This window comes from Gopherus evgoodei, chromosome 2 (assembly GCF_007399415.2).
Source record: "Gopherus evgoodei ecotype Sinaloan lineage chromosome 2, rGopEvg1_v1.p, whole genome shotgun sequence".
Lineage (NCBI taxonomy): Eukaryota > Metazoa > Chordata > Testudines > Testudinidae > Gopherus > Gopherus evgoodei.
In genome coordinates, this window is record NC_044323.1 from 162,148,395 (window position 1) to 162,170,968 (window position 22,574).

General features: G+C 47.7%; 1 protein-coding gene across 1 annotated transcript; it reads right to left on the minus strand.

The window, feature by feature from the left end:
- Positions 1-5,688: 5,688 nt before the first annotated feature.
- On the minus strand, positions 5,689-15,057 carry ADRB3 (adrenoceptor beta 3). Its single transcript, XM_030552159.1, has 3 exons — positions 12,721-15,057; positions 10,205-10,271; positions 5,689-8,642 (listed from the first exon to the last, which is right to left on the minus strand). The coding sequence occupies exons 1-2, from the start codon at positions 14,022-14,024 to the stop codon at positions 10,238-10,240; spliced, it is 1,338 nt and encodes a 445-aa protein (XP_030408019.1). The 5' UTR covers positions 14,025-15,057; the 3' UTR covers positions 5,689-8,642; positions 10,205-10,237.
- Between the last annotated feature and the right edge of the window lie 7,517 nt (positions 15,058-22,574).

The window sequence follows — 22,574 nt, forward strand, 5'->3', positions numbered from 1 at the left end:
ATCAAGTTGGCAAGAGCAAATGGGAGGAATGCCCACTTTTGCCAAAAGAGGTGGGATGGCCGGGACAGGGCTTAAAAGGGACTATCCCAGCCAAAACAGGACATATGGTCACCCTATACCCTAGCCCCTCCCAGTATGTGTATTTTGATTAGAAACTGAGGCCTAGCTCCTGCAAATGCTTATGCGCATGATTAGCTGCACACAGCCAAGTCATTCGACTGAAGTAAATGGAACAGCTCAGAGTACATAAAGTTAAGCATATGCATAAATGTTTGCAATGACACAGGGGCCCAACACAAACCCCACTGAAGTCAATGGTAATCTTTCCACTGACTTCCTTAGGCTTTGGATCAGATCCCAGCAGCAGCTTCTAAAACAGCTAGAACATATCTATTATAATAAATAATGAACAGAACTGACACACATTGCAGGGTGATTGATTTCATCTATGTCTCTAAAGAGCTTTCTCAGCCTCTTCATTCTGATGCCAGAAATTCACAGGCATTGCTTTGATCCTTGGGGGCTTGCTAAGAAGTTTTATTATTGCAGTTGTGATAGGTTCAGATCCTCAGCTGGTGTCAATCAGCATCACTTCATTGGTTTCAGTGGAGTGACACCGAGGGACACAGGTTGAGGATTAGGCCCTTAGAGAGCTGGTGAGGTTTCTTACATTCTGAAGCTCATGATCAGGTTTGGGGGATAAATTATTAGCAGCTGTTTCTAAATGAGTCAGTAAAGGTGATTCTTAATAACACCCCAGGAACTCTGCAGATCCATTGAATTGAGTAAAGAGGGAAAAACAGGTGAATCTGAATATTTGAACTTAAAACTAAAAATAAAATTGAACCTGTTCTAATTCTTTGTATTTGTTGTTTGCCAATTTCAAACTCACAAAATATTAAAAATAAAATATGCCAAGAAACAATGACAATTTAAAAAAAACAAACACCCCTCATTATCCACATTAGAATTCACAGATCAGTCCAGCTGGTTCTCTATTAAAACTCCCATGTTTGGTGTGTTGGCGTTCTTCCCTTGTGCCATTAGGTGGTGCTGGGAATCTCTGCATTGCTTTCTTAAAAGGGGAGATGTTCCTTTTGAGCTGCCTACACTAACTATAGAATCAAAAAAATGAAGGGCTTGTTCTCAGTAGCTACCGATGTGGTGCTCCGCTCTTGTTCAGTGACAACAGTCGGCTGCGCACATGTTCCCTCTGTGTGCTGTCCTGGCTCTGCACAGATAGCTGACACAACAAACCCTAAGAGAACCCCCAAAGACCACAGACTCTAGTAAGGTATGAAGGAAACCAAGCCAGGTTTATTGTCAAACAAAGCACTGTAATAGTTTCCTATAGACTCTACAGGGCATACTACGAATATGTGCTCCCTGGAAACAGACACAGCTAAGTCAGTGGTGGGACACGCCACTGCCTCTAGGCTGGACAAAGATGCGCGTTCCAGGACCTACTTTTATACAGTTACAGGACAGATTACTCATCCCTACTGACATATTGAAGTACAGCCTCTTGACTTATTGGGGCTGTATTCTTCTTTGATCATGTTGTTTCAAACACATCTATCCATCATGCTGTCCTTTTGACCCTGTCTTTAAGATGCACTTGCTTCTAGCAGCCCTCTTCTTGCCAACTTCTGTGAGTGAGGCCTGCCTCTGGCTCACAGCCCAGCTTTTGCTTAGCAGTGCCTGGAAGTACTTTGGTTTAGGCTTTAGGCCTCAGACTGGGCCTCTGACAAAAGTTTGTTTCTGGGCCTCATTTTACTACAGGGCTCAGACCTCAAGAGTTTACCTAGTCCACCCCCTTGCATGGAGGCAAGGCCAAGTATACTTAGCCCACCCCTGACAGGTGTCTGTCTCACCTGTTCTTAAAAACCTCCAATGAGGGGATTCCACAACCTCCCTTAGTAACTGATTCCAGCATTTCATTATCTTTGGAGTTAGCAAGTTTTTCCTAAACTCTAACCTCAATCTCCTTGCTGCAGATTAAGCTGATTGCTACTTGACCTACCCCTGGTGGACATGGAGACCAGGCAAAATACAGCCCCATGGAAGCTACCAACAATGTCTTGAATGACAAACGTTTTCCATCTAATGCCTTCTGAACACCTGCTAGAAGCAGCATGCTAAAGAACTTCCCTGATGAACTGGCCCTTATCCATCTCTGCTGTGGACATCTCTCCCCTTTTTTTATTAATTGCTATGAACATTTGTATGGCAAGAAGATTTTTACTGCTAACAAGCTCGTTGTTTTTCACGGCAGGCTCACCCAACAATAACTTCAAACTCTGCATGCTTTGATTGTTGGAGGCTGCAGGATTTTTGGCAAGTTTCATTTTTAAGAGTCTCCTTTCATCTTGGCCCCAGCAGTAGGAGAGAGCTTATCACCTCAGTTCCATGCATATTGGCCAAGGTTTCTTCTGCCTATTCAACATCTGCTCCTCAGGTTTTCCCCAATCTGATGTCTCAATAACCTTTTGTTTGTGGCATTGCTTCCAGTTGCTGTGGAAATCGTTATAACTGCCTGTTCTCTCTTAGCACTCTAAAGTGTTTATTGTGCTTGGGCTGCTCTGAGGTCCCAAGAGAAGAAAAACTCTGATATCAAACCCAGAATGTCAGGCCCAGCGAGGCAGTTTGTTAAAGTTGTGCCAATCGTACATGCTCTGTGGGTCTGCACTACCAACCCTGGCTAACGAAGGCAAAGTAAGCTTTAATCTGGGGTCTCAAGCACAAGTTTTAGCACTTGTCGAAATCTTAAAGCTTAATGAGAAACGGTGGTCTCTGGCCTGGAAGTAAATCCATGCACAAAGCTCTGTTGATTTCACATGAGCCCAAGGATCCTGCTCTCTAGTGGAAAGCATAGATCTCTCTAGACTGCTTTACTACGGAGCCTCCTGGAGTTGCAACCACTGCTCAAGGAAATCTCTCTGGGCCAAAAGGGGTTGCCTGCCCTGAAGGATGAATTACATTGAATAACACTGAGGCCATGTCTACATCTAAAATTTTGCAGCGCTGGTTGTTACAGCTGTATTAGTACAGCTGTATAGGGCCAGCGCTGCAGAGTGGCCACACTTACAGCAACCAGCGCTGCAAGTGGTGTTAGATGTGGCCACACTGCAGCGCTGTTGGGCGGCTTCAAGGGGGGTTCCGGGACGAGAGAGCAAACCGGGAAAGGAAACCAGCTTCCCCGCGGTTTGCTCTCTCGGTCCCGGAGCCACCCAGCAAACTGCAGGGAAGGAGACCTGCTTGCTCGGGGTTCCGGGACCGAGAGAGCAAACCGGGAACGCCGCGGTTTGCTCTCTCGGTCCCGGAGCCAGCCAGCAAACCGCAGGGAAGGAGACCTGCTTGCTCGGGGTTCCGGGACCGAGAGAGCAAACCGGGAACGCCGCGGTTTGCTCTCTCGGTCCCGGAGCCAGCCAGCAAACCGCAGGGAAGGAGACCTGCTTGCTCGGGGTTCCGGGACCGAGAGAGCAAACCGGGAACGCCGCGGTTTGCTCTCTCGGTCCCGGAGCCAGCCAGCAAACCGCAGGGAAGGAGACCTGCTTGCTCGGGGTTCCGGGACCGAGAGAGCAAACCGGGAACGCCGCGGTTTGCTCTCTCGGTCCCGGAGCCAGCCAGCAAACCGCAGGGAAGGAGACCTGCTTGCTCGGGGTTCCGGGACCGAGAGAGCAAACCGGGAACGCCGCGGTTTGCTCTCTCGGTCCCGGAGCCACCCAGCAAACCGCAGGGAAGGAGACCTGCTTGCTCGGGGTTCCGGGACCGAGAGAGCAAACCGGGAACGCCGCGGTTTGCTCTCTCGGTCCCGGAGCCAGCCAGCAAACCGCAGGGAAGGAGACCTGCTTGCTCGGGGTTCCGGGACCGAGAGAGCAAACCGAGAACGCCGCGGTTTGCTCTCTCGGTCCCGGAGCCAGCCAGCAAACCGCAGGGAAGGAGACCTGCTTGCTCGGGGTTCCGGGACCGAGAGAGCAAACCGGGAACGCCGCGGTTTGCTCTCTCGGTCCCGGAGCCACCCAGCAAACCGCAGGGAAGGAGACCTGCTTGCTCGGGGTTCCGGGACCGAGAGAGCAAACCGCGGCGAAGCTGGTTTCCTTTCCCGGTTTGCTCTCTCGGTCCCGGAACCCCGAGCAAGCAGGTCTCCTTCCCTGCGGTTTGCTGGGTGGCTCCGGGAACGCGAGAGCAAACCGCGGCGAAGCTGGTCTCCTTTCCCGGTTTGCTCTCTCGGTCCCGGAACCCCGAGCAAGCAGGTCTCCTTCCCTGCGGTTTGCTGGCTGGCTCCGGGACCGAGAGAGCAAACCGGGAAAGGAAACCAGCTTGATTACCAGAGGCTTCCTCCTTCCACGGAGGTCAAGAAAAGCGCTGGTAACTGTCTACATTGGATTACCAGCGCTGGATCACCAGCGCTGGATCCTCTACACCCGAGACAAAACGGGAGTACGGCCAGCGCTGCAAACAGGGAGTTGCAGCGCTGGTGGTGCCCTGCAGATGTGTACACCTTCAAAGTTGCAGCGCTGTAACTCCCTCACCAGCGCTGCAACTTTCTGATGTAGACAAGCCCTGAGTTCCTGGAAAAAGCACCCCCTTTACTGCAAAATGGGGAGCTGGTTTCAAAGGTATAAATGAGTTAGGTGCCCAGTTCCCCCTGAAAGCCGATGAGGGCTCATCTACACTTGAAATGCTACAGCAGCACTGCTGTCATGCTTCAGTGTAGACACTACCTACTGAAGGGGTTCTCCTCTTGGCATAGGTACTCTACCTCCCCAAGAGGTGGTAGCTAGGTTGACAGAAGAATTCTCACTTCAGAACAATGTTGTTATGCCCCTGTAAATTCCCAGTGTAAACCAGCCCTGAGAGTTGGGTGTTGAACTGCCCTTTATGCCTTGGAAAATCTCCCTTTTCCAGGGCTGGCATTTGTGTCCTCTTGCACTGGACAGCTACACTAATCACCTCTGTGCTTACCTGTTGAATCCCATATCTGATATCAGCGAAGCCACCGTAGGAGACAGAAATTGTGCTACTTCAGTGGAATCTGACCACTGGAGCTATGTTGTTCCCAAAGCGTAGACTGCTCCAAAGCCAGGTCTGAGAAGAACCGCAGACGGTTCTTCCTGTATAAAAGAAACACCTCGATACACATGTTTTTAGGTATATATATTTATTTACCAGTGACTGTTTGGAATTTTTGAAAGCTTATTTCACAAGACGGGAAAATGACAATCACCATCATATTTACAACCAAAAACATCCCAGAGAAAGATATAACAAGCTAGCAGGGTATATGCACACCACCATAAATACAAGGGCATATTTGTACGTAATGCTATTTACATTGGATAATGTGTACAATGTCTATGTAGCTCTCGTGCAGGATGGAGTCCAAGGGTTTGAGTCTCATTTACATTAAGACCACTTTTCACCACTCCAGCAGTGCAAAGTCACCTTCAGGTGAGAGTAAATTAGCCACTCTGGGGCTCCTTTCCATGATTCCAGCGTTGTACCATGGGCGAAATAAGACTCAGGCCTCAAATGCATACCCTGCTACTGCTTCAAGGAGCTGCAGACCTTCCAGCACTGTGATTTTGGCCTGTACAGTAGAACCTCAGAGTTATGAACACCTCGGGAATGGAGGTTGTTTGTAACTCTGAAACGTTTGTAACTGAACAAAACGTTAGGGTTGTTCTTTCAAAAATTTGCAACGGAACATTGACTTCATACAGCTTTGAAACTTTACTATGCAGAAGAAAAATGCTGCTTTCGCTTTGTTTTATTAGTAGTTTGCGTTTAAAACAGCACTGTACTGTATTTGCTTTTTTTCTCTCTGCTGCTCCCTGACTCTGTACTTCCAGTTCCAAATGAGGTGTGTGGTTGGTCAGTCAGTTTGTAATTCTGAGGTTCTACTGGATTCACATTCAGATGTAAGATTAGTATCTGTACAGCTATTCACGGAGACCTGCAATCACCATTTGGGGCTTGGGCCTGAAGACAGAGCTAGGATTCAGCTTCTCTGCCTTAGGGCCTGCACTGTGGCCTCCATGGGAGCTGGAATAGGCCCTGGTGCCCTGATTTTCAGAAGTGCTGAGTATCTGCAGTTCCCACTCAACTGGCTGGGAGTTGTGGGCATACAGAGCCTCTAAAGAAAGGCCCTTAGGCCCAGCTCCACAAAGGTATTTAGGCTCCTAACTCCCACTGGTTTCAGTAGAAGTTAGATGACTAAATCCCTTTGGGGATCTGAGCCTTAGAGATTGCAGGACCCATCTCAGAAACCAAGAGCAATATGAGGAGCCCTATTGTCCCAGTCCTACAAGGTGCTCTCTCCCAAGTGCTCCATGCCTGGCAGGGTCCAGCCCCAGGTGCACAGAACATAATGTAGTTACTACTTTATTGTGGGGTTGTTTCAGGGGCCCAGAGATTAGCTGGATGGTTGTTTCCGGTCCAAGTTAATATCTCCCTTGCTGAGTGTGTACTAGCAAGAATAATACCTTTCATCCTGGAGAATCCTAAAACGTTTTGCTAACCATATACACCCAGCACAGCTAAAGTGTAGCTGCCTCTGGAGGGGAGGGCTATAGCCAACATGTACATATCACATTGCACAGATGGAGGAGGTGGAGGAGTTTGGCCAACCTCTGACTCTCACAAAAAGTGCCAAGGGAAGTTTTATGCCCAGGCAGAGCAAAGAGAATCTTGTCTTGTAAGGGTTCATCTAAAAAGACCTCCATGGAATTTCTATGTAACCCCTTTAGCAGGCACAGGGCTAGAGCTCCCTTGCAAGAGTCACACATGACGTTCTAGGAAGTTCAGGCATTTCGAACCTGACGCTAACACCACATTGTTCTCCCCTCCAGCACTGGTTGTAGCAAAGTGTTGATGTTTTTTAACCATCTACAGCCAATCCAATTTACTAATCAGTTTCCTTTGTGACATAAGAATATTGTTTAAAATATTTGAATTAGCATTTTGTCCACATCCTTCCTGTGCTCAGAGGATCCCCACCCATTCAGAACTCATTTTCTCCTGACGCTAAGGAACAGATCCTATATTTAGGTGCCCAACTCCCATTGAAATTAATGGGAGTTAGCTGCCTAAGTACCTTTGAGGAGCTGGGGGTAAATATTTAATGACTTTCCAAGTCCCCTCCTCTAGTTTTCTCTTCTTTGCATTACTATTTGCTAAATGTATTACTGCAAGCTCACGCTGTAGCATTCAGGCCTTTAAAGGTCTGTCTAAACTGCAGTTAAAAACTCCCGGCTGGCCCATGCTGGCTGACTCGGGTTAAGGGGCTGGTTTAATTGTGGTGTAGATGTTCAGGCTCTGGCTGCAGCCTTAGCTCAGGGACCCTTCCACCTTGCAGGGTCCTAGAGCCTGGGCTCCAGTCTGCACCTGCACTTCTACTCTACAATTAAACAGACCTAAGCCCAAACCCCATGAGTCGGGTCAGCTGGCCTGGGCCAGCGGCAGGTTTGTAATTGCAGTGTAGACACACCCTATGTTTTTCCCCAGGCCCAGCTCTGACTCTGCCCAAACTAGCACCGATTTGGAGATTGAAATTGGATAGAAAATTGTGGAAAGGTCTCTTGTTTGTGAGAGGCCTTTCTTCCCTTCTGCCAGGGCCCCTGCAGTGAGTGGGTTCTGCCATGTTCTGTGCACGCATCTTCAGCAACATTTGGATCAGAAAAGGAAAATAAAAGTTCCATCAACAGTTCAGTCACATTTGATGCACCAAGTTTATGCTTCTAGGCTATAAATGTTCACACAGTCCATCACCTCAGCATCCTGGGCCCAATTCTGCCCAGCCTTACACCTTGTGTAGTCATTTACACCTGTGTATTCTTCTTTGGTAGCATTTTACATCCACTGCGCATAGTTGTAAATGACAGCACAAAGCACAGGGGAGAATCAGGCCCAGCGTATCAAAACCCTAGCACTTTCAGTGCCACATCCGATGTGAATCCATGTCTGGCTACCAAAGTCAAACTCCAGCTGCATTCTGAAGTACTGCTTCTGAGGTAGTAATTTCTCTTGCAATTTTACAGGAAACATCTTCATGCCTTCTTCCCTTGGAGCATCTTTGAAGATTACACACACTGTTCACATTTAGGTCGGTCAGTTCTTCATCTAATTAGTGTCCTGAGCAGTACTGGAATTCAGCTGCCTAGCCCTGGAGAGGGAGGTCTCTTATATTGAGTCCAACTTCAGATCACAAGAGGCACTGGGGCTGTTTCTAGACCTGACTCTAGCTAGCCATCACTAGAGATATTGAGGTCATAGTAAACTATCTAGGCTTAGCCCACTGGGACCCTGGTATAATTCAACACTTGTCAAGGGCTTTTGCTGAAAACAACTAATGACAGCAAAAGGCCACCTCTTTCCTACACTTTTGCCATGCATACAGGAAAAATTGTTTTAAGAGATGCCTCTCCTATGTAACATTTTTCTATAAGGCACAGTTTCCCTACACTATGTCCAAGCCTGGAGAAACAGTAAGGAAATTAAAGTATGTGCGTTCAAAATACCTGAGACAACATCAAAAGTAAAAAGACTATGGATCTACATGTCTAATTCCTTTTTTCAGGTGGATAGTAGCTGGCACACAAGCCAAGATCAACAGCCCAGTAGAGGGCTTTGACACATTCCTGGAAGAAAGGAAGAGAAAGAATTGACTGTGGTTTGAAAGAATAGTGAATGAATTCTGAACAAAAATGATTTATAATATAAACCACTCTCAAGGTATCAGCATCCTAGGCCCTGACATAACAAAGATCTTAAACACATGCTTAACTTTAAGCCCATGCTTAAGTCCCATTGAAGTTCAAATAAATGCATCATGTGGAAGCAAAAGCATATACAATATAGTAACTCAAATGTGTTAGTAATATATAGAGTAACATAGCAATCACTGGAACTACTCACACACTTAAAGTTAAGCATGTGCTTAAGTGCTTTGTTGGATCAGGATCCATACCCTACACAGGAGCATGAAGAGCTGTATTGACACAGTGGGGACCTGCACTTCCATTGAGCCTAGTTAGCTTGTAGCTGCTGCTAAGATAGAATGGGCAAACCTCAAATGGCTTGGCACCTTGGTTTCTGCACTTCTATTCTGGAAATATAATCAGAGCATGTTTTTCCCGAAAGCTTCCTGGTACTTCCCAACTTCAGATGGACCAAGATACCTTTCTATATTCTGGTGACACTTCACTATCTCTACTCTCAGCCCAGACACACTCCAGGAGACACAGGGGGCAGCACAAACAAATCAACCAAAAAAGTGAAGAGAATTTCTTCAAGTCTCAGAAAAGTTTCTCCTCCAGGTCACTTTGGGGCAAATGTTTGGGGTGGTTTTCCTGAGAGCTTAGGGAATCAATAATGATCAGATAAGAAGCCCTCTGTACCTTCAACTATTAGTGTAACATTTGGACTGAATGATCTTCAAGGTTCTGAAATGTTTGTTTCTGATATTTTTTTTCCCTAGTTTCCAGCCAGGAATACAAGCAGAGGTCCCAGCACTCTCCTGGGGAAGTCTGTTCAGAAGCCCCATTTTACACACTCAGGCAATTTGGAGAAAGAAGCATGGGAATTTTTTGACATTATCCAAACCCAAACTGTGAACTCCAGACATTTCCCAGTCACTGGTGCTGGTTTTATCCAAACTGACTTACAGAAATAAACACTTCTGCAGTGCCTCCTATCCCAAAGGGTGCCAAAGAATTTTGGCCCAGAGCCTCAAAGGTATTAAGGCTCCTGACTTCCACAGATTTCAGTGAAGTTAGGCAGCTAAATAACTTCGAGGATCTAGGCCTTTGCCCATCCCTTCTTATTTTCTCTATTATCTTTATGTACTAAGCATTATTAGATAATGGTGTGATAATTCCACATGAAAGTGTAAACCAGTGACCATGGATTAGAATCATATCTCACTAGGATAAACAACTTCAAAAGGAAATTCAGGGCTGTGGCTTCCTTGTCTAAATCATGTTTAAAGATGTTAAATTCCATTCACAAAGCTTAAATTGGTGACCGGATTTTCAAACGAGCTCAGCACATTGGGTGTAGGTTTGGTACTGAGCTCTATTGAAAACCTGATGTTGAGTGCAGGTGCACTTGGAAATCTAGCTCTGAGCTCTTCTGAAAATTTGATGCTGCTAGTAGTTGGAATATCACAACATTTTCCAGGTGATTAAAAATCTATACTTACACTCTTCTCTTTTTCCTTCCCTTTCAAGCACACTCAAGGACCTGCTTTTGCTTCATTGCAGGTAAATCTTAAAAAAAAAAAAAGACAATAAATTAATAATCAGATCTTTTACAGGTAATTTCTAGCATTTACTTGTGCATGTTTATAATGGCCACATCAAGGGAAAAGCCAGACAAACAAGTATGATGTATGGTGTCATTTGCTTCAAGATGCAAAAGAGTCTAGATGGAATCCTGAAGTCACTGGGAGTTTTGCCACTGATTTTAATGGGACCAAGATTTCACCCCTGTCTTGAAAACCTTGAGAAATTGCATCTGGTGTGATGTGTTCTTCAGAGTAACTCTGCTTCATTTGTGCACATTTGTGCTCCAAAACAGACACACCATTTCTTCAAACTAACAAGCACTCAGCTTTCTTTCACCTATTAAATCTATCACAGCTACAGTCTCTCTGCTTTACCCACATGCATGAAACTGAGTGCTTCTATGATAAATTAATCAGGGAGTATGTAATGGATTAATCCCTCCTTAAAACCCACTTCTTCTGTGAGGACTCTGCATTATGGCTTCACTCATCTCTTCATTCACAGTGCCTCTATGCCTTCGTGCCCTTGAAATGATGCCCCTTGTATTTCAGTTGTGTGATTCACACTGCAAAGCCTTCCAGCAGGTGCCTTGTATTTCTAGGGTGTTTCCCAAAGCACTGTGTTCTCTAGTGGTGCACTGCCAGCACAAGACAGAATCCTGAAGCCCCCAGTCAGTCCATACACAGAGAGATCTCCCATTACAGCCAACTGCAGTTCTGCTTCACGAAGGACTAAATAGAGTTATCAACATTTCCTGAATTTTGAGTTAGGCAAAACATGCCATTGAAAGTTCTATTGTTGATCAACAACCCTCCTCCCACCTATTTTTTCCAATTAAATAATAATTGACAAGTGTGTGCATGTGCAGGGAGCAGGTTGACTTCCTATAAAGTTGCATGAAAACATTTGACAATTGAAACATTCTGATGAAATTTCAAAATGTTGCAAACTCAGTAAAAGTTTTCCAGAAAATCCCATGGGAGCATTTTAAACTAGTTCTAGGACTCAGTCGGGACTTCATGGTTTGTCCTGGAAATAAATAGTATTATTAATAAATAATAAAAGTAATTGTCAACAATCCCTATGAACTTATGCTTTCAAAGCACCTGTGTTTTTTTAGGTCACTGATCAGAAAGGGATAGCTAGCCTGTGAATGGCAGTGCACTCCCAGAGAACATGGTGCTTCAGAAAACACCCGAGAAACCCAACCCTCACATCAGAGTGAAACTAAAAGCTTATTCCAGAGACAGCTCCAGAACTGAGCAAAGATACAATTGAAGTTCCTGTTCTCCGCAAGAAGTTACTGGATGTTATTTATGTATAAAAGTGACCAAACTCCAATTTCTTCTGTTCTTTCTGAAGGAAAATCCTGATTTTTCTGTGTTTACACAGCTAATTTCACTTTTAGTAAAGTTTGTTGGAAAAACACAGAAAAATGTGATTTTTTTTGTTATCACTGACATTTTATTTACCTGATCAATCTCCCAAAAGCTCTAATTTTAAGATAAAATGGGGGCATTCAAAATTTTGAGATAATTAGGCTATGTTAGATTAGATTAGACAGAAAAACAACAACTACACAAATCAAACTGGAAGCAGGGAAATATAGATCAAATGCAGGAATTTTAAAGATAGGTACTTTTGAAAAGCCCCCTAGGTACCATTTGCCTTTAAAACCTTTACAAATCTGGCCTTCATTCCCTTCCAGATACTAGCTAATATCAGGGATTTCCCATACCAAATTAAACTTGGAAGTGACTAACTGGATTTTAGATGTGGTTTTCCCAAGGTGCCTCTTTCCAAAGAGCAAGGTCACTACAACAGCACCAGTTGCTGGTCCAGGCATCTCTGCCAGCTCATCTGTGGCTGGCGGAAAACACCCTTTCCAACCGATGGATAAACAATCTCCTGGATAGCCTGCTGTTTGCATTGTCCCAGCAGACACTTGGATTAGCTAGGGAAAGGCATCCCCAGCGTGAAATGGAAATCTCAGCCTGCTTTAAAACAGCCAGTGACACAGCGCTGGTCTGGAAGGGTGGCAGAGCCTCTACAACCAGGGCTTTGCAGCCAGAGTGACTGCTTACACCAGGGGTCAGATAACAGGCCAAATCTGGACCCATTAGAGCCTTTTGAACAGAAATCTTTTTATTTACTTATTATCTTTGTGGGTTTTTTTATTTTCTCTGCAATCTGGACCTTGACTATCCCTTGGCCAAGAAATTTGGACCTTGACAAAAAATAACCAACTACCCCTGGCTTAAACTCTTCCAGGAGTGGAGCCAGTTCTGTCTGAACCGCCCCGCCACACACACACACACACTGCTCTGCTCCAAGCATCAGCTCCCAGTACTTTGCACTGACCTCCTGCGAAGCCAGGAGCTCGCCCCAGCCCAGCTGTAACCGTCCCCCCTTTGCAGGCTCTGATACCTACTCTTCCAGCTGCAGACACAGCGTGATCTGAGTCCCCTGCAGCTGGGCCTCCCTAAGAGGGCGCTGGGCATTGCCATGCCCATTGCTTTGGCGGTAGGAGAGGTTGTTCTCCTCAGTCCTGCTACTCGAGCGGCTGCTGCTGCTGCTGGTTCCCCCATCCTCCTCCGCCGCCTGCCCGGGCTGCTGCCCCTGCTCCAGCGGCTTGCTGTCCGCAGGGGAGGCCTCCTGGGAAGCGAAGGCGCAGGGGCACCGGCGGAGGTCCCTGGAGACGGCGTGCAGCCGGCGGTCCGCGCTCCGCGGGCAGCAGAGCAGCTTCTTGAAGGCGCTCCTGAAGTCGGGGCTGCGGCAGTAGATGATGGGGTTGAAGGCGGAGTTGACGTAGCCCAGCCAGTTGAGGAAGAGGAAGACCTGGCCGGGGATGAGGGACCTGTAGAAGACCTTGACGATGTTGGCCACGAAGAAGGGCAGCCAGCAGAGGGTGAAGGTGCCCATGATGATGCCCAAGGTCTTGAGCGCCTTGTGCTCCCTCATGGCCATGAGGCGGGAGGGTCTCCTCCGGCGGGGGCCCTTGGCGCCGGGGCTGGGGGGCTCCTGGAGGAAGCGGACCTTGTCCCGCTCGATGAGGCTGATCTGCCTGCTGGCCACGGCGAAGACCCGCGCGTAGACGAAGAGCATGACCAGCAGCGGCACGTAGAAGGAGATGATGGAGGAGAGGATGGCGTAGGGCATGTTGGTGACGAAGTCGCAGCAGCGCGGGTTCTGGTAGCAGCGCAGCGCTTCCTCGTCCGCCCCGTCCCGCCACCAGTGGTTCATGATGGGCAGGAAGGAGACGAAGGCGGAGATGGCCCAGACCAGACACACCACAGCCCGCGCCCGGCCCTTGGTCACCAGCGCCTCGTACTGCAGCGGCGAGGTGATGGCCAGGTACCGGTCCACGGCGATGGCGCACAGGGTCTCGATGCTGGCGGTGACGCACAGCACGTCCAGCGAGGTCCACAGCTCGCACACCGTGGTGCCGTAGGGCCAGTGGCCGCTCAGCACGATGGTGGCCCCCGGCGGCACCACCAGCAAGCCCATGATCAGGTCGGCGCAGGCCAGCGAGGTGACGAACACGTTGGTCATGGTCTGCAGGCGCGGCGTCTTGGCGATGGCCAGGATCACCAGCAGGTTGCCGGCCGCGATCACCAGCACCGTGAGGCTCAGGGCGGCCCCGACGGCCCACTGCTGGCTCAGGCTGCCGGCCCCCGTGCAGTTGGTGGTTGCGTCCCCCCAGGAGGTGGCGTTGCTCTCGGGCCAAGGAGCCATCTCCGCTGGAGAGCTCCGTGCGCGCCTCTCCGTGCGCCCCTGTCTCCGCGCCGCTCTCGCTCCGCGGGGCGCCAGCTTTTAAGGGCAAACTCCCCGCAGCGCTCGGAGTTTCGGCTCCATACAGGGTGTGTGAGCGGCTTCTTGAGCCTGTGTCATCTCTCCGGGAGCACTGAAAAGGCTGCAGCAGGGGATGGGCTCCCCCCTACACACACCCCGGTGGCACTGCTCAGAGGAGGAGCCCTTAAAGACACAGGACACAGCTGGGCTGCCCCACTCGTAGGGTCGTTGAAAAAAAGAAAAGCAGCCCGGAACACGCCCATTTGCATCTGTCTTTCCGGGTCTGTTCCCTTCCCTCCTTTCTCTGCTGCCCCGCGGGGATTTTAAATATTGGAGTCCAGCATTTGCCCCTTCCTTCCCCTGCACCTTTCTCCTGGGGCTGAGAATTTAACTCTCCTGCTCCTGCGTCCCTTCCTCTCTCCACAGCCCCGTGCCTTTCCTCTGCTGCCCCGCTGTCTGCCCATTGCAGAGAGGACACTTTCAGGCAGGAGAAGAACCCGTGTGCCAGCACAAGAGCAGGCTCTCTCCGCGGGTACTTTGCGCCTGGCAGATCTGCTCAGCACCACAACAGCTGCAAAACAAGCAAACTCCCTTTTCCCGGTGGGTTACCCCGGCAACTACAGCCCATCACATAAACTGCAACCGTTTGCCGGTCAAATACACAGATCCCCCCCCCCCACACACACACACACGCACTAACGCGCCCGCCTTGTCAACACAAATCGCACATGTAGAGAAGAGGGAACAACCCGAGGACGCCAGGCACAGACAGTGGGGCGGAGGTGACACGATTGTCTCGAGCGAGAACGACACTTTTCTGCATTTGGCTCGAGGCGTTTATTCCCCTCTAGTCGGCGGAAAGTATCAATTTCCTCCAGCGCTCCATCGAACACAACTCGGCTGAGCGCAAACCCTCGCCAAGGCGAAAAGGTGGGAGCCAGGGCCAGCAAACTGCTCCCCGGAGAGCGACATTCTCATTGCCTAGGAAGAAAGCGTGTCTGTCTTTCTGCTGGCTCCCCGGCTCTCACCTGCCGCTCGGGAGCGGTTTTCACACACAGCCTCGTGGGCACCGAGAGGGCATTGCGCCTCACCTCTCGTCCCACTGTCCGTGGCGTTTGGCCACGTGCACTGCCAGCTCCACTGACAGACAAACGGGCCCATCAATCCCTTTTCTCTGCCTCTGCCGACTTGGCCGGGCGCTAGAACTTCGCGGGGAAGGTCCGAGACGGCGAATAACTGCGGAGTTCAGGACAAAACTCCCCCCGTTACGCACGTCCGAGAGGCGCGGCGGGCAAGCGAATTGTTCCTCCGAGGTGTGCAAGGGGAAGGGGGCAGAGGCCGGCTGGGGCGGGGGCCGTTCGCTTCTCTGCCGGGTGGGGGGCTTTTCACTTGGCAGGAATTAAACTGTTCCAGGAGTTGCGCTCAGATAGCTCCAGCCCACAGGCCGTGTTATACGGGGGGCCCTGGCTCGTAGAGACACGCGTCTGCGTTTCTCTGTTATCCTTGCGGGAAAGGAAACGTCCCTTCATTCCCGTGCGGGCAGCGGCAGCTCTTAGGCTCCTCAGCCCCGGGGAATGGCCTGTTCCCGGGGCGCCAGCTCCAGCGCTGCGCTCTCTGCCTCAGCCGGTTCCCTGCTCTTCCCCACACACGGACTGGCCCTAGGTGCGGAGGCCAGCGCAGCGGGAATGTGTCCATTTGTTCCACGGAAGGCCCGCTCCATCTGGTGCAGATGTTTCCATGCAGGGTCAGGAGCTCTGTGCCTGGCAGTCAGGGGTGCAGGCCATGGCTGGTCCTCAGTCAAGGGCGTTAGGACTGGACCCCTGTCTTCATCATTGTGCACTCGCCGGCTTTCATGTAAAGCCCAACTGAGCCAATGTTTCCTTGAGTAGCTGGAGGTGCTAAGGAGTCAGCTCCTGCCCTGGTTGCAGTGACCCATCATAGTTACTGTGCACAGACCATGTGGGTAGGGGGATGGTTCCCAGCACCAGAAGGTGAGCACTCTCATACACCTGGGCCAATGTGGCCCTCCGCTGAGATGGGAGATCCTGGGTTAGCAGGCCAGGGTAGGGTGGAGCCTGGAAAAGAGCAAGGGAAGCTCCAGAGCTGCCCCCCATAACTTTGGTACCATCTCCAGATGCTGTCCTTTGGTACACTATGAAGGGGAGGGATGTGGCTGATCCAAAGCACATAGGACTCAATGGAAAGCCCCATCCCCATTGAATATCACGGTTGGAAGGGACCTCAAGAGATCATAGAGTCTAACCCCTTGCTCAAAGCAGGACCCACTCCCCAAATGGCCCCCTCAAGGGTTGAACTCACAACCCTCAGTTTAGCAGGCCAATGCTCAAACCACTGAGCCATCCCTGCCCCTCTCCCTGTTGCTGGAGACGGTACCAAAGTTATGGGGGGCAGCTTTCGGGGCATTCTGGAGCTTCCCTTGCCCTTCTCCACAGTCCCTTTCCAGGCTCCACCCTACCCTGGCCTGCTAACCCAGGATCTCCCATCTCAGCACAGGGCCACACTGGTCCAGGTGTATGAGAGTGCTCACCTTCTGGTGCTGGGAACCATCTCCCTACCCACATGGTCTCTGCACAGTAACTATGATGGGACACTGCAACCAGGGCAGGAGCTGGCTCCTTGGCACCTCCAGCTACTCAATGAAACAGAAGCACAAAAATTGGAAAGCTCCAAAAATAAGAAGCAAGAAACATTTGAGGACCACTAGCCCCTGGGTTCTTCTCCTAGCAGAGTGCATTCTACCCAGCCTTTGGAGGCTGATTTTGGGATTTAGTTTGGAGTTCTGAATGTTGTCAGATCCCCAGCTGGGGTAAATTGGCATAGTTCCATAATTTATATTAGCTGAGGATCTGGTCTCTGGCCTCAGAATTTCCCTCAGTTTAGTTGTTTCTGATACCAGACACTCCAGGGTGCAATCCCGGTGTGGGCACTCTGGGCTAGATCCATGGCCATTATACTTTGATGTTGCACCCCTGGCTTGGAGACTTACATCAGCAGAGATCTGGACAGTTTTCTGGACAGTTTTCTCTCAAGACATGTGCTGAATGATGCTGCATCTCAGCAGCATCCTAACGGTCAGGGTGCTGTAATCAGGTGCAGATTACTTACTCGGATATTAATTTGCTAGGAACATTGCTGAGATGCTCAAAGCAAGCCCCATGCATGCTCATGCTTTGGCAGCTGGGACAAGTACAGTAGAACCTCAGAGTTACAAACCCCTCGGGAATGGAGTTTGTTCATAAGTGAAGTGTTCCCAAAACATTAGGGTTGTTCTTTCAAAAGTTTACAACTGAACATTGACTTAATACAGCTTTGAAACTTTACTCTGCAGAAGAAAAATGCTGCTTTTGCTTTGTTTTTTTAGTAGTTTATGTTTAACACAGTGCAGTACTGTATTTGCTTTATTTTTATTTTATTTTTTGTCTCTGCTGCTGCTTGATTGCATACTTCCAGTTCCAAATGAGCCGTGTGGTTGACCAGTCAGTTCATAACTCTGGTATTCCTAACTCTGAGGTTCTACTGTTGTCATAAACAGATAGCTAAGGGTTAATGTTCTTTTACCTGTAAAGGGGAAACACCAGTAGCCTGAAACACCTGACCAGAGGACCAATCAGGAAACAAGACTTTTTCAAATCTGGGTTGAGGAACCATAAACCCCCTACAGGCCAAGGTGGATGCTATCCAAAAGTGGCCTGTCCCAAGGTCAAAGAAACAGGTCCAATCCTTCTTAGGCTTGGCCGGATACTACAGGCGATTTGTACCACACTACAGCCAAATCACTGCCCCACTGACCGACCTGACCAAAAAGACCCTGCCAACTACAGTTAAGTGGACTGATGAGTGTCAAAAGGCCTTTACCCAACTTAAGGCAACGCTCATGTCTGACCCTGTGCTCAGGGCCCCGAACTTTGACAAGCCATTCCTAGTAACCACAGATGCATCTGAGCATGGTATAGGAGCAGTTCTCATGCAGGAAGCAACGGATCACAACTTCCATCCTGTCGTATTTCTCAGCAAGAAACTGTCTTGAGAGGGAAAGTCACTGGTCAGTCAGTGAAAAGGAATGCTACGCCATTGTGTACGCCCTGGAAAAGCTACGCCTATATGTTTGGGGACGGCGGTTCCAGCTACAAACCGACCATGCTGCGCTAAAGTGGCTTCATACTGCCAAGGGGAACAACAAGAAACTTCTTCGTTGGAGTTTAGCTCTCCAAGATTTTGATTTTGAAATTCAGCACATCTCAGGAGCTTCTAACAAAGTAGCTGATGCACTCTCCCGTGAGAGTTTCCCATAATCCAGTAGTTAAAAAGTGTTCTTAAAATGTAAAAGTCTGTTAGTTATATACTTAGTGGTATATGTACAGGTGCATGTGCTGTATTAATCTGTTTATTTTAAAGTTCTAGGAGGAAATCGCCACCAGTGAGGTTCCCCACTGTCTGCAATTTGGGGGGGCGTGTCATAAACAGATAGCTAAGGGTTAATGTTCTTTTACCTGTAAAGGGGTAACACCAGTAACCTGAAACACCTGACCAGAGGACCAATCAGGAAACAAGACTTTTTCAAATCTGGGTGGAGGGAAGTTTGTGTGTGAGTTCTTTGTTCTTTGTCTTGTGTCTGACCCTTTCAGCTATGAGAGTGATTTTTCTGTCTCCAGCTTTCTAATCTTCTGTTTCCAAGTTGTAAGTACAAAGATAGGAAGACCATAGGTTTGTTTTTTTGTATTTACATGTGTATAGTTGCTGGAATGTGTTAAATTGTATTCTTTTTGGATAAGGCTATTTATTCATTTTTTTTTCTTTTAAGCAAATGACCGTGTATTTGTCACCTTAATACAGAGAGACCATTTTTATGTATTTTTCTTTCTTCTTATAAAGCTTTCTTTTTTAGACCTGTTGGAGTTTTTCTTTAGTGGGAATTCCAGGGAATTAAGTCTGCAACTCACCAGGGAATTGGTGGGAGGAAGAAGTCAGGGGGAAAATCTCTTTGTGTTAGATTTACTAAGCCTGACTTTGCATACCCTCTGAGTGAAGAGGGAAGTACTTGTGTTTCCAGGACTGGAAACGGGGAGGGTGGAGTCCCTCTGTTTAGATTCACGGAGCTTGCTTCTGTGTATCTCTCCAGGAACCCAGGGAGGGAACACCTGGAAGGGAGAAGGGGGGGGGAATGATTTATTCCCCTTTGTTGTAAGACTCAAGGAATTTGGGTCTTTGGGGTCCCCAGGGAAGGTTTTTGGGGGGACCAGAGTGCCCCAAAACACTCCAAATCTGGGAAATATGACAACTGTATGTCTACCCAGCAATAAGAGGCCCGCAGCATCGAGTCTCAGAGCCAGGATCAACTGACTTGGGTTGGTGTGGGGCTAAAAACAGCAGCGTAGACATCCAGGCTTGGGCTAGAGCTGGGGCTGTGAAATCTGGTGCATGGAGAGGGTCTCAGAGCCCAGGCTCCAGGCCAAGCCCAAACATCTCCACTGCTATTTTTAGCCCTGCATCCCAAGCCCCTCAAGCCCGAGTCTCTTGCCAGCCAGGCTCTGAGACTTGGTACCATGTTTTTTTCTTTGCAGTGTAGACATTCCAGCCTTTATCCAGCAAAGCACTTCAGCACACGTGTTTGGTGAATCCCCCTGCCCTTGCTCCTAGTGCAGTCACTCCCTGGGGCAGGGTGGCCATGAAATACAAACATGCTGATCAGAACTAGTCCAAAAAGGGGGACATTTTGCAAAGAAAATTGTCACATTTTTCATTTCCTTTGAAATTAAAATATTCAGCATTTCAAATAGTCACAATTTTGAAATTATATATATATATTACCAGCTCCGTCGCTAGTTGGAAATCAAGAGTGAAAATTGCAAATATTTTATCCAACATGTTTTTTCATTTCAAAATTTTCAGTTTCATCGATATTTTGAAAATTCCAACCAGTTCAGATTCTGATTTCGTAGCACTTGAGACACTCACTTTTCACTGGTGTAAATTACTACACTGGGTGCAGAAAAAATGGAGAAGTAGTCTTAAAGCATGTGAGTAGTTCCATTGAAATAAAGGGGCCACTCGTGCTTAGAGCTAGGTATGTGTTTAAGAATTTTGCCAGACCTAGGCCTAAGGTTCTGTTCCTCCTATGAAACACTCCTGGTTAGTTTCCTGAGTAGGTAGGTTTTGCACTGCTGTTCATGCAGATACCAGAATTTGGAAGACACGAGCCTTCCACCTATGGTAATCTGAAGATTCAGCAAGTAGGAATAATGTGACAACAGACAAAAACTACTCACTAATCATAGTATCAGAGGGGTAGCCCTGTTAGTCTGGATCTGTAAAAGCAGCAAAGAATCCTGTGGCACCTTATAGACTAACAGACATTTTGGAGCATGAGCTTTCGTGGGTGAATACCCAGTTCGTCAGATGCATGCCTCTGACGAAGTGGGTATTCACCCACGAAAGCTCATGCTCCAAAACGTCTGTTAGTCTATAAGGTGCCACAGGATTCTTTGCTGCTTTCACTATTCATAATACATTATTCATTTAACAGTTTTTTTATCAATTCATGAATTATCCACAAACAGACTTTGATTTTAATAACTGTTTTTGTTTTTCAGAATAGTCATAGGAACATTTGAGTCAGTCCTTGTTTTTTTTCCTCAAATTATTCGCTTCAGTTGAATCTTGGACTTCTTATTCATGGTGTGGTTGGCCATTTAAGTCCCTGCAAGTTGCTTCTGCTTTCTGATTGGATAAATGAAACATACACAGGAAAAGAGAAATCAAAGCATTTTCAAAGTAGATGTGCAAACAATTCTAGATTGAAAATTCTGGTGAACAAGTTCAGAAGATTTTCACTCTCTGCAAACCAAAAGCACTTGTAGGAATGCTCATGGGAAATAAAACTGAAGGCATCTGGCTTAGCAGATGAGACACTGAGTGAGAGTCAGGAAATTATGATTTGACTCCTGGATTTGACCTGGATGATTAGGGGCAACTTATGGCTCTGTGCCTCTGTTTCACCTCCCATTCTGCGTCTATATTGTCTATTTGGAGCGTGGTGAGTTCGTCAGGGCACGGATTGTTTGTCACTATTTGTCTGTGCAGCGCCCAGCACAATGGGGCCCTGTTCTCACATGCTGTAATTTAAATAATAAAAAAGGATTGCAAAAGGGAATCCTTCTTTTGTATCTGTACAAACATTCCCGAACATATTCTCACAGCTCTAATACTGGCTGCTTGTTTTCTCCTGCAACTTCCTGCTGCCAGTGATTTCACCCTCCCTCTGTTTATTCCAACAGTAGCAAAACATAGATGCTGGCACATTTTGAGTGCTCTATAATAAAAGCTCTCCTTAGTCCTGATTTCAGACTCAGGTCCCTCACGCTTTGAGTTAACATCCCCCGGTATCATCAAAACTCTCACCTTCTCCTGTGCTCAGTTTTAGCAGCTGAGCAACTTCTTTTTGCACAGAGTTCTTCATTCCCCTGAGGTTGTCCCGCTCAGATTGGATTAAGGAAACTGTTTCATGTCAGCAAATATCTGTGGTTGGTCTAACCCCAGTTCCACTGAACCCAGATAAGATCATCATTTCCCCTTTAGGGTTGCACACGCATCCTCACAAAAGCTCTTGGGGGTACTTAAGAGACCAAAACCAGCTACAAATCAACCGAAGAACTGCTTGAATGCTGACTTCATTGTGGATCATCTTTAGCAATATTAGCACATGATAAATGGAATGTGTCTGGGATGTATTCTTGCATGTATGTATTCAATACCAGATGTTTCAGTCTGAACAAAATCTTTGGATCCTAATGTCTTACAGTGTAATCTTCCTCCATCCGCTATGCAACACAGGGGAACTATCGATATCATCTGATGGTTTCCTTGCAATCCCCTGTCCGTCTGTATCCAGCTGTTGTTTCTTGTCTTATGCTTAGATTGGAAGGTCTTTGGGGCAGGGACCCTTTTTGTTCTGTGTTTGTACAGCACCCAGCACAGTGGTGTCCTGATCCATGACTGGTGCTCCTATGTACCACAGTAATACAAATAAACTAAGAATAATAATCTCAGTGCTGTAATATGACAGCAATTAGCCTTTTAAACACACACACACGCACACACTAGAGGTGGTTGGACCATTTCTGGCTAAACATTTCTTTGCAGAAAAAAATACTATTGTGTCGAAGGTGGAATGTTTCAGAGGGATGTATCAGTTTCCATAAAGTTCTTCATCAAGAAGATTTCTGAAGTCTCAAGTCACTACCAGAGAGAGAGAGAGACCTGAATCCAGTACCTGACCTTTACAACACAATTCCATTTCGCAAAGTGTTTTAAAGATCTCATCTCATTCCAATGCAAAACGAAAACAAGTTTTGGCCCCTCAAAAGTTGTCGTGAAATGGAAGTGTTGTTCTCCAACCGGCTGTGTGGGAGAGGCTATGAAATGGAATTGTTGTAACTGGAGAACCTGAAGCACTACAGGGCAATGACTTGCCCA

Excerpts from the sequence above, each read along its gene's own strand:
- ADRB3 (XM_030552159.1), bottom strand. The coding sequence starts at position 14,024 with ATGGCTCCTTGGCCCGAGAGCAACGCCACCTCCTGGGGGGACGCAACC. Across the intron at positions 10,272-12,720 it reads CTGTGTCTGCAGCTGGAAGA|ATTTACCTGCAATGAAGCAA; the intron begins GTAGGTATCAGA and ends TTTTTTTTTAAG.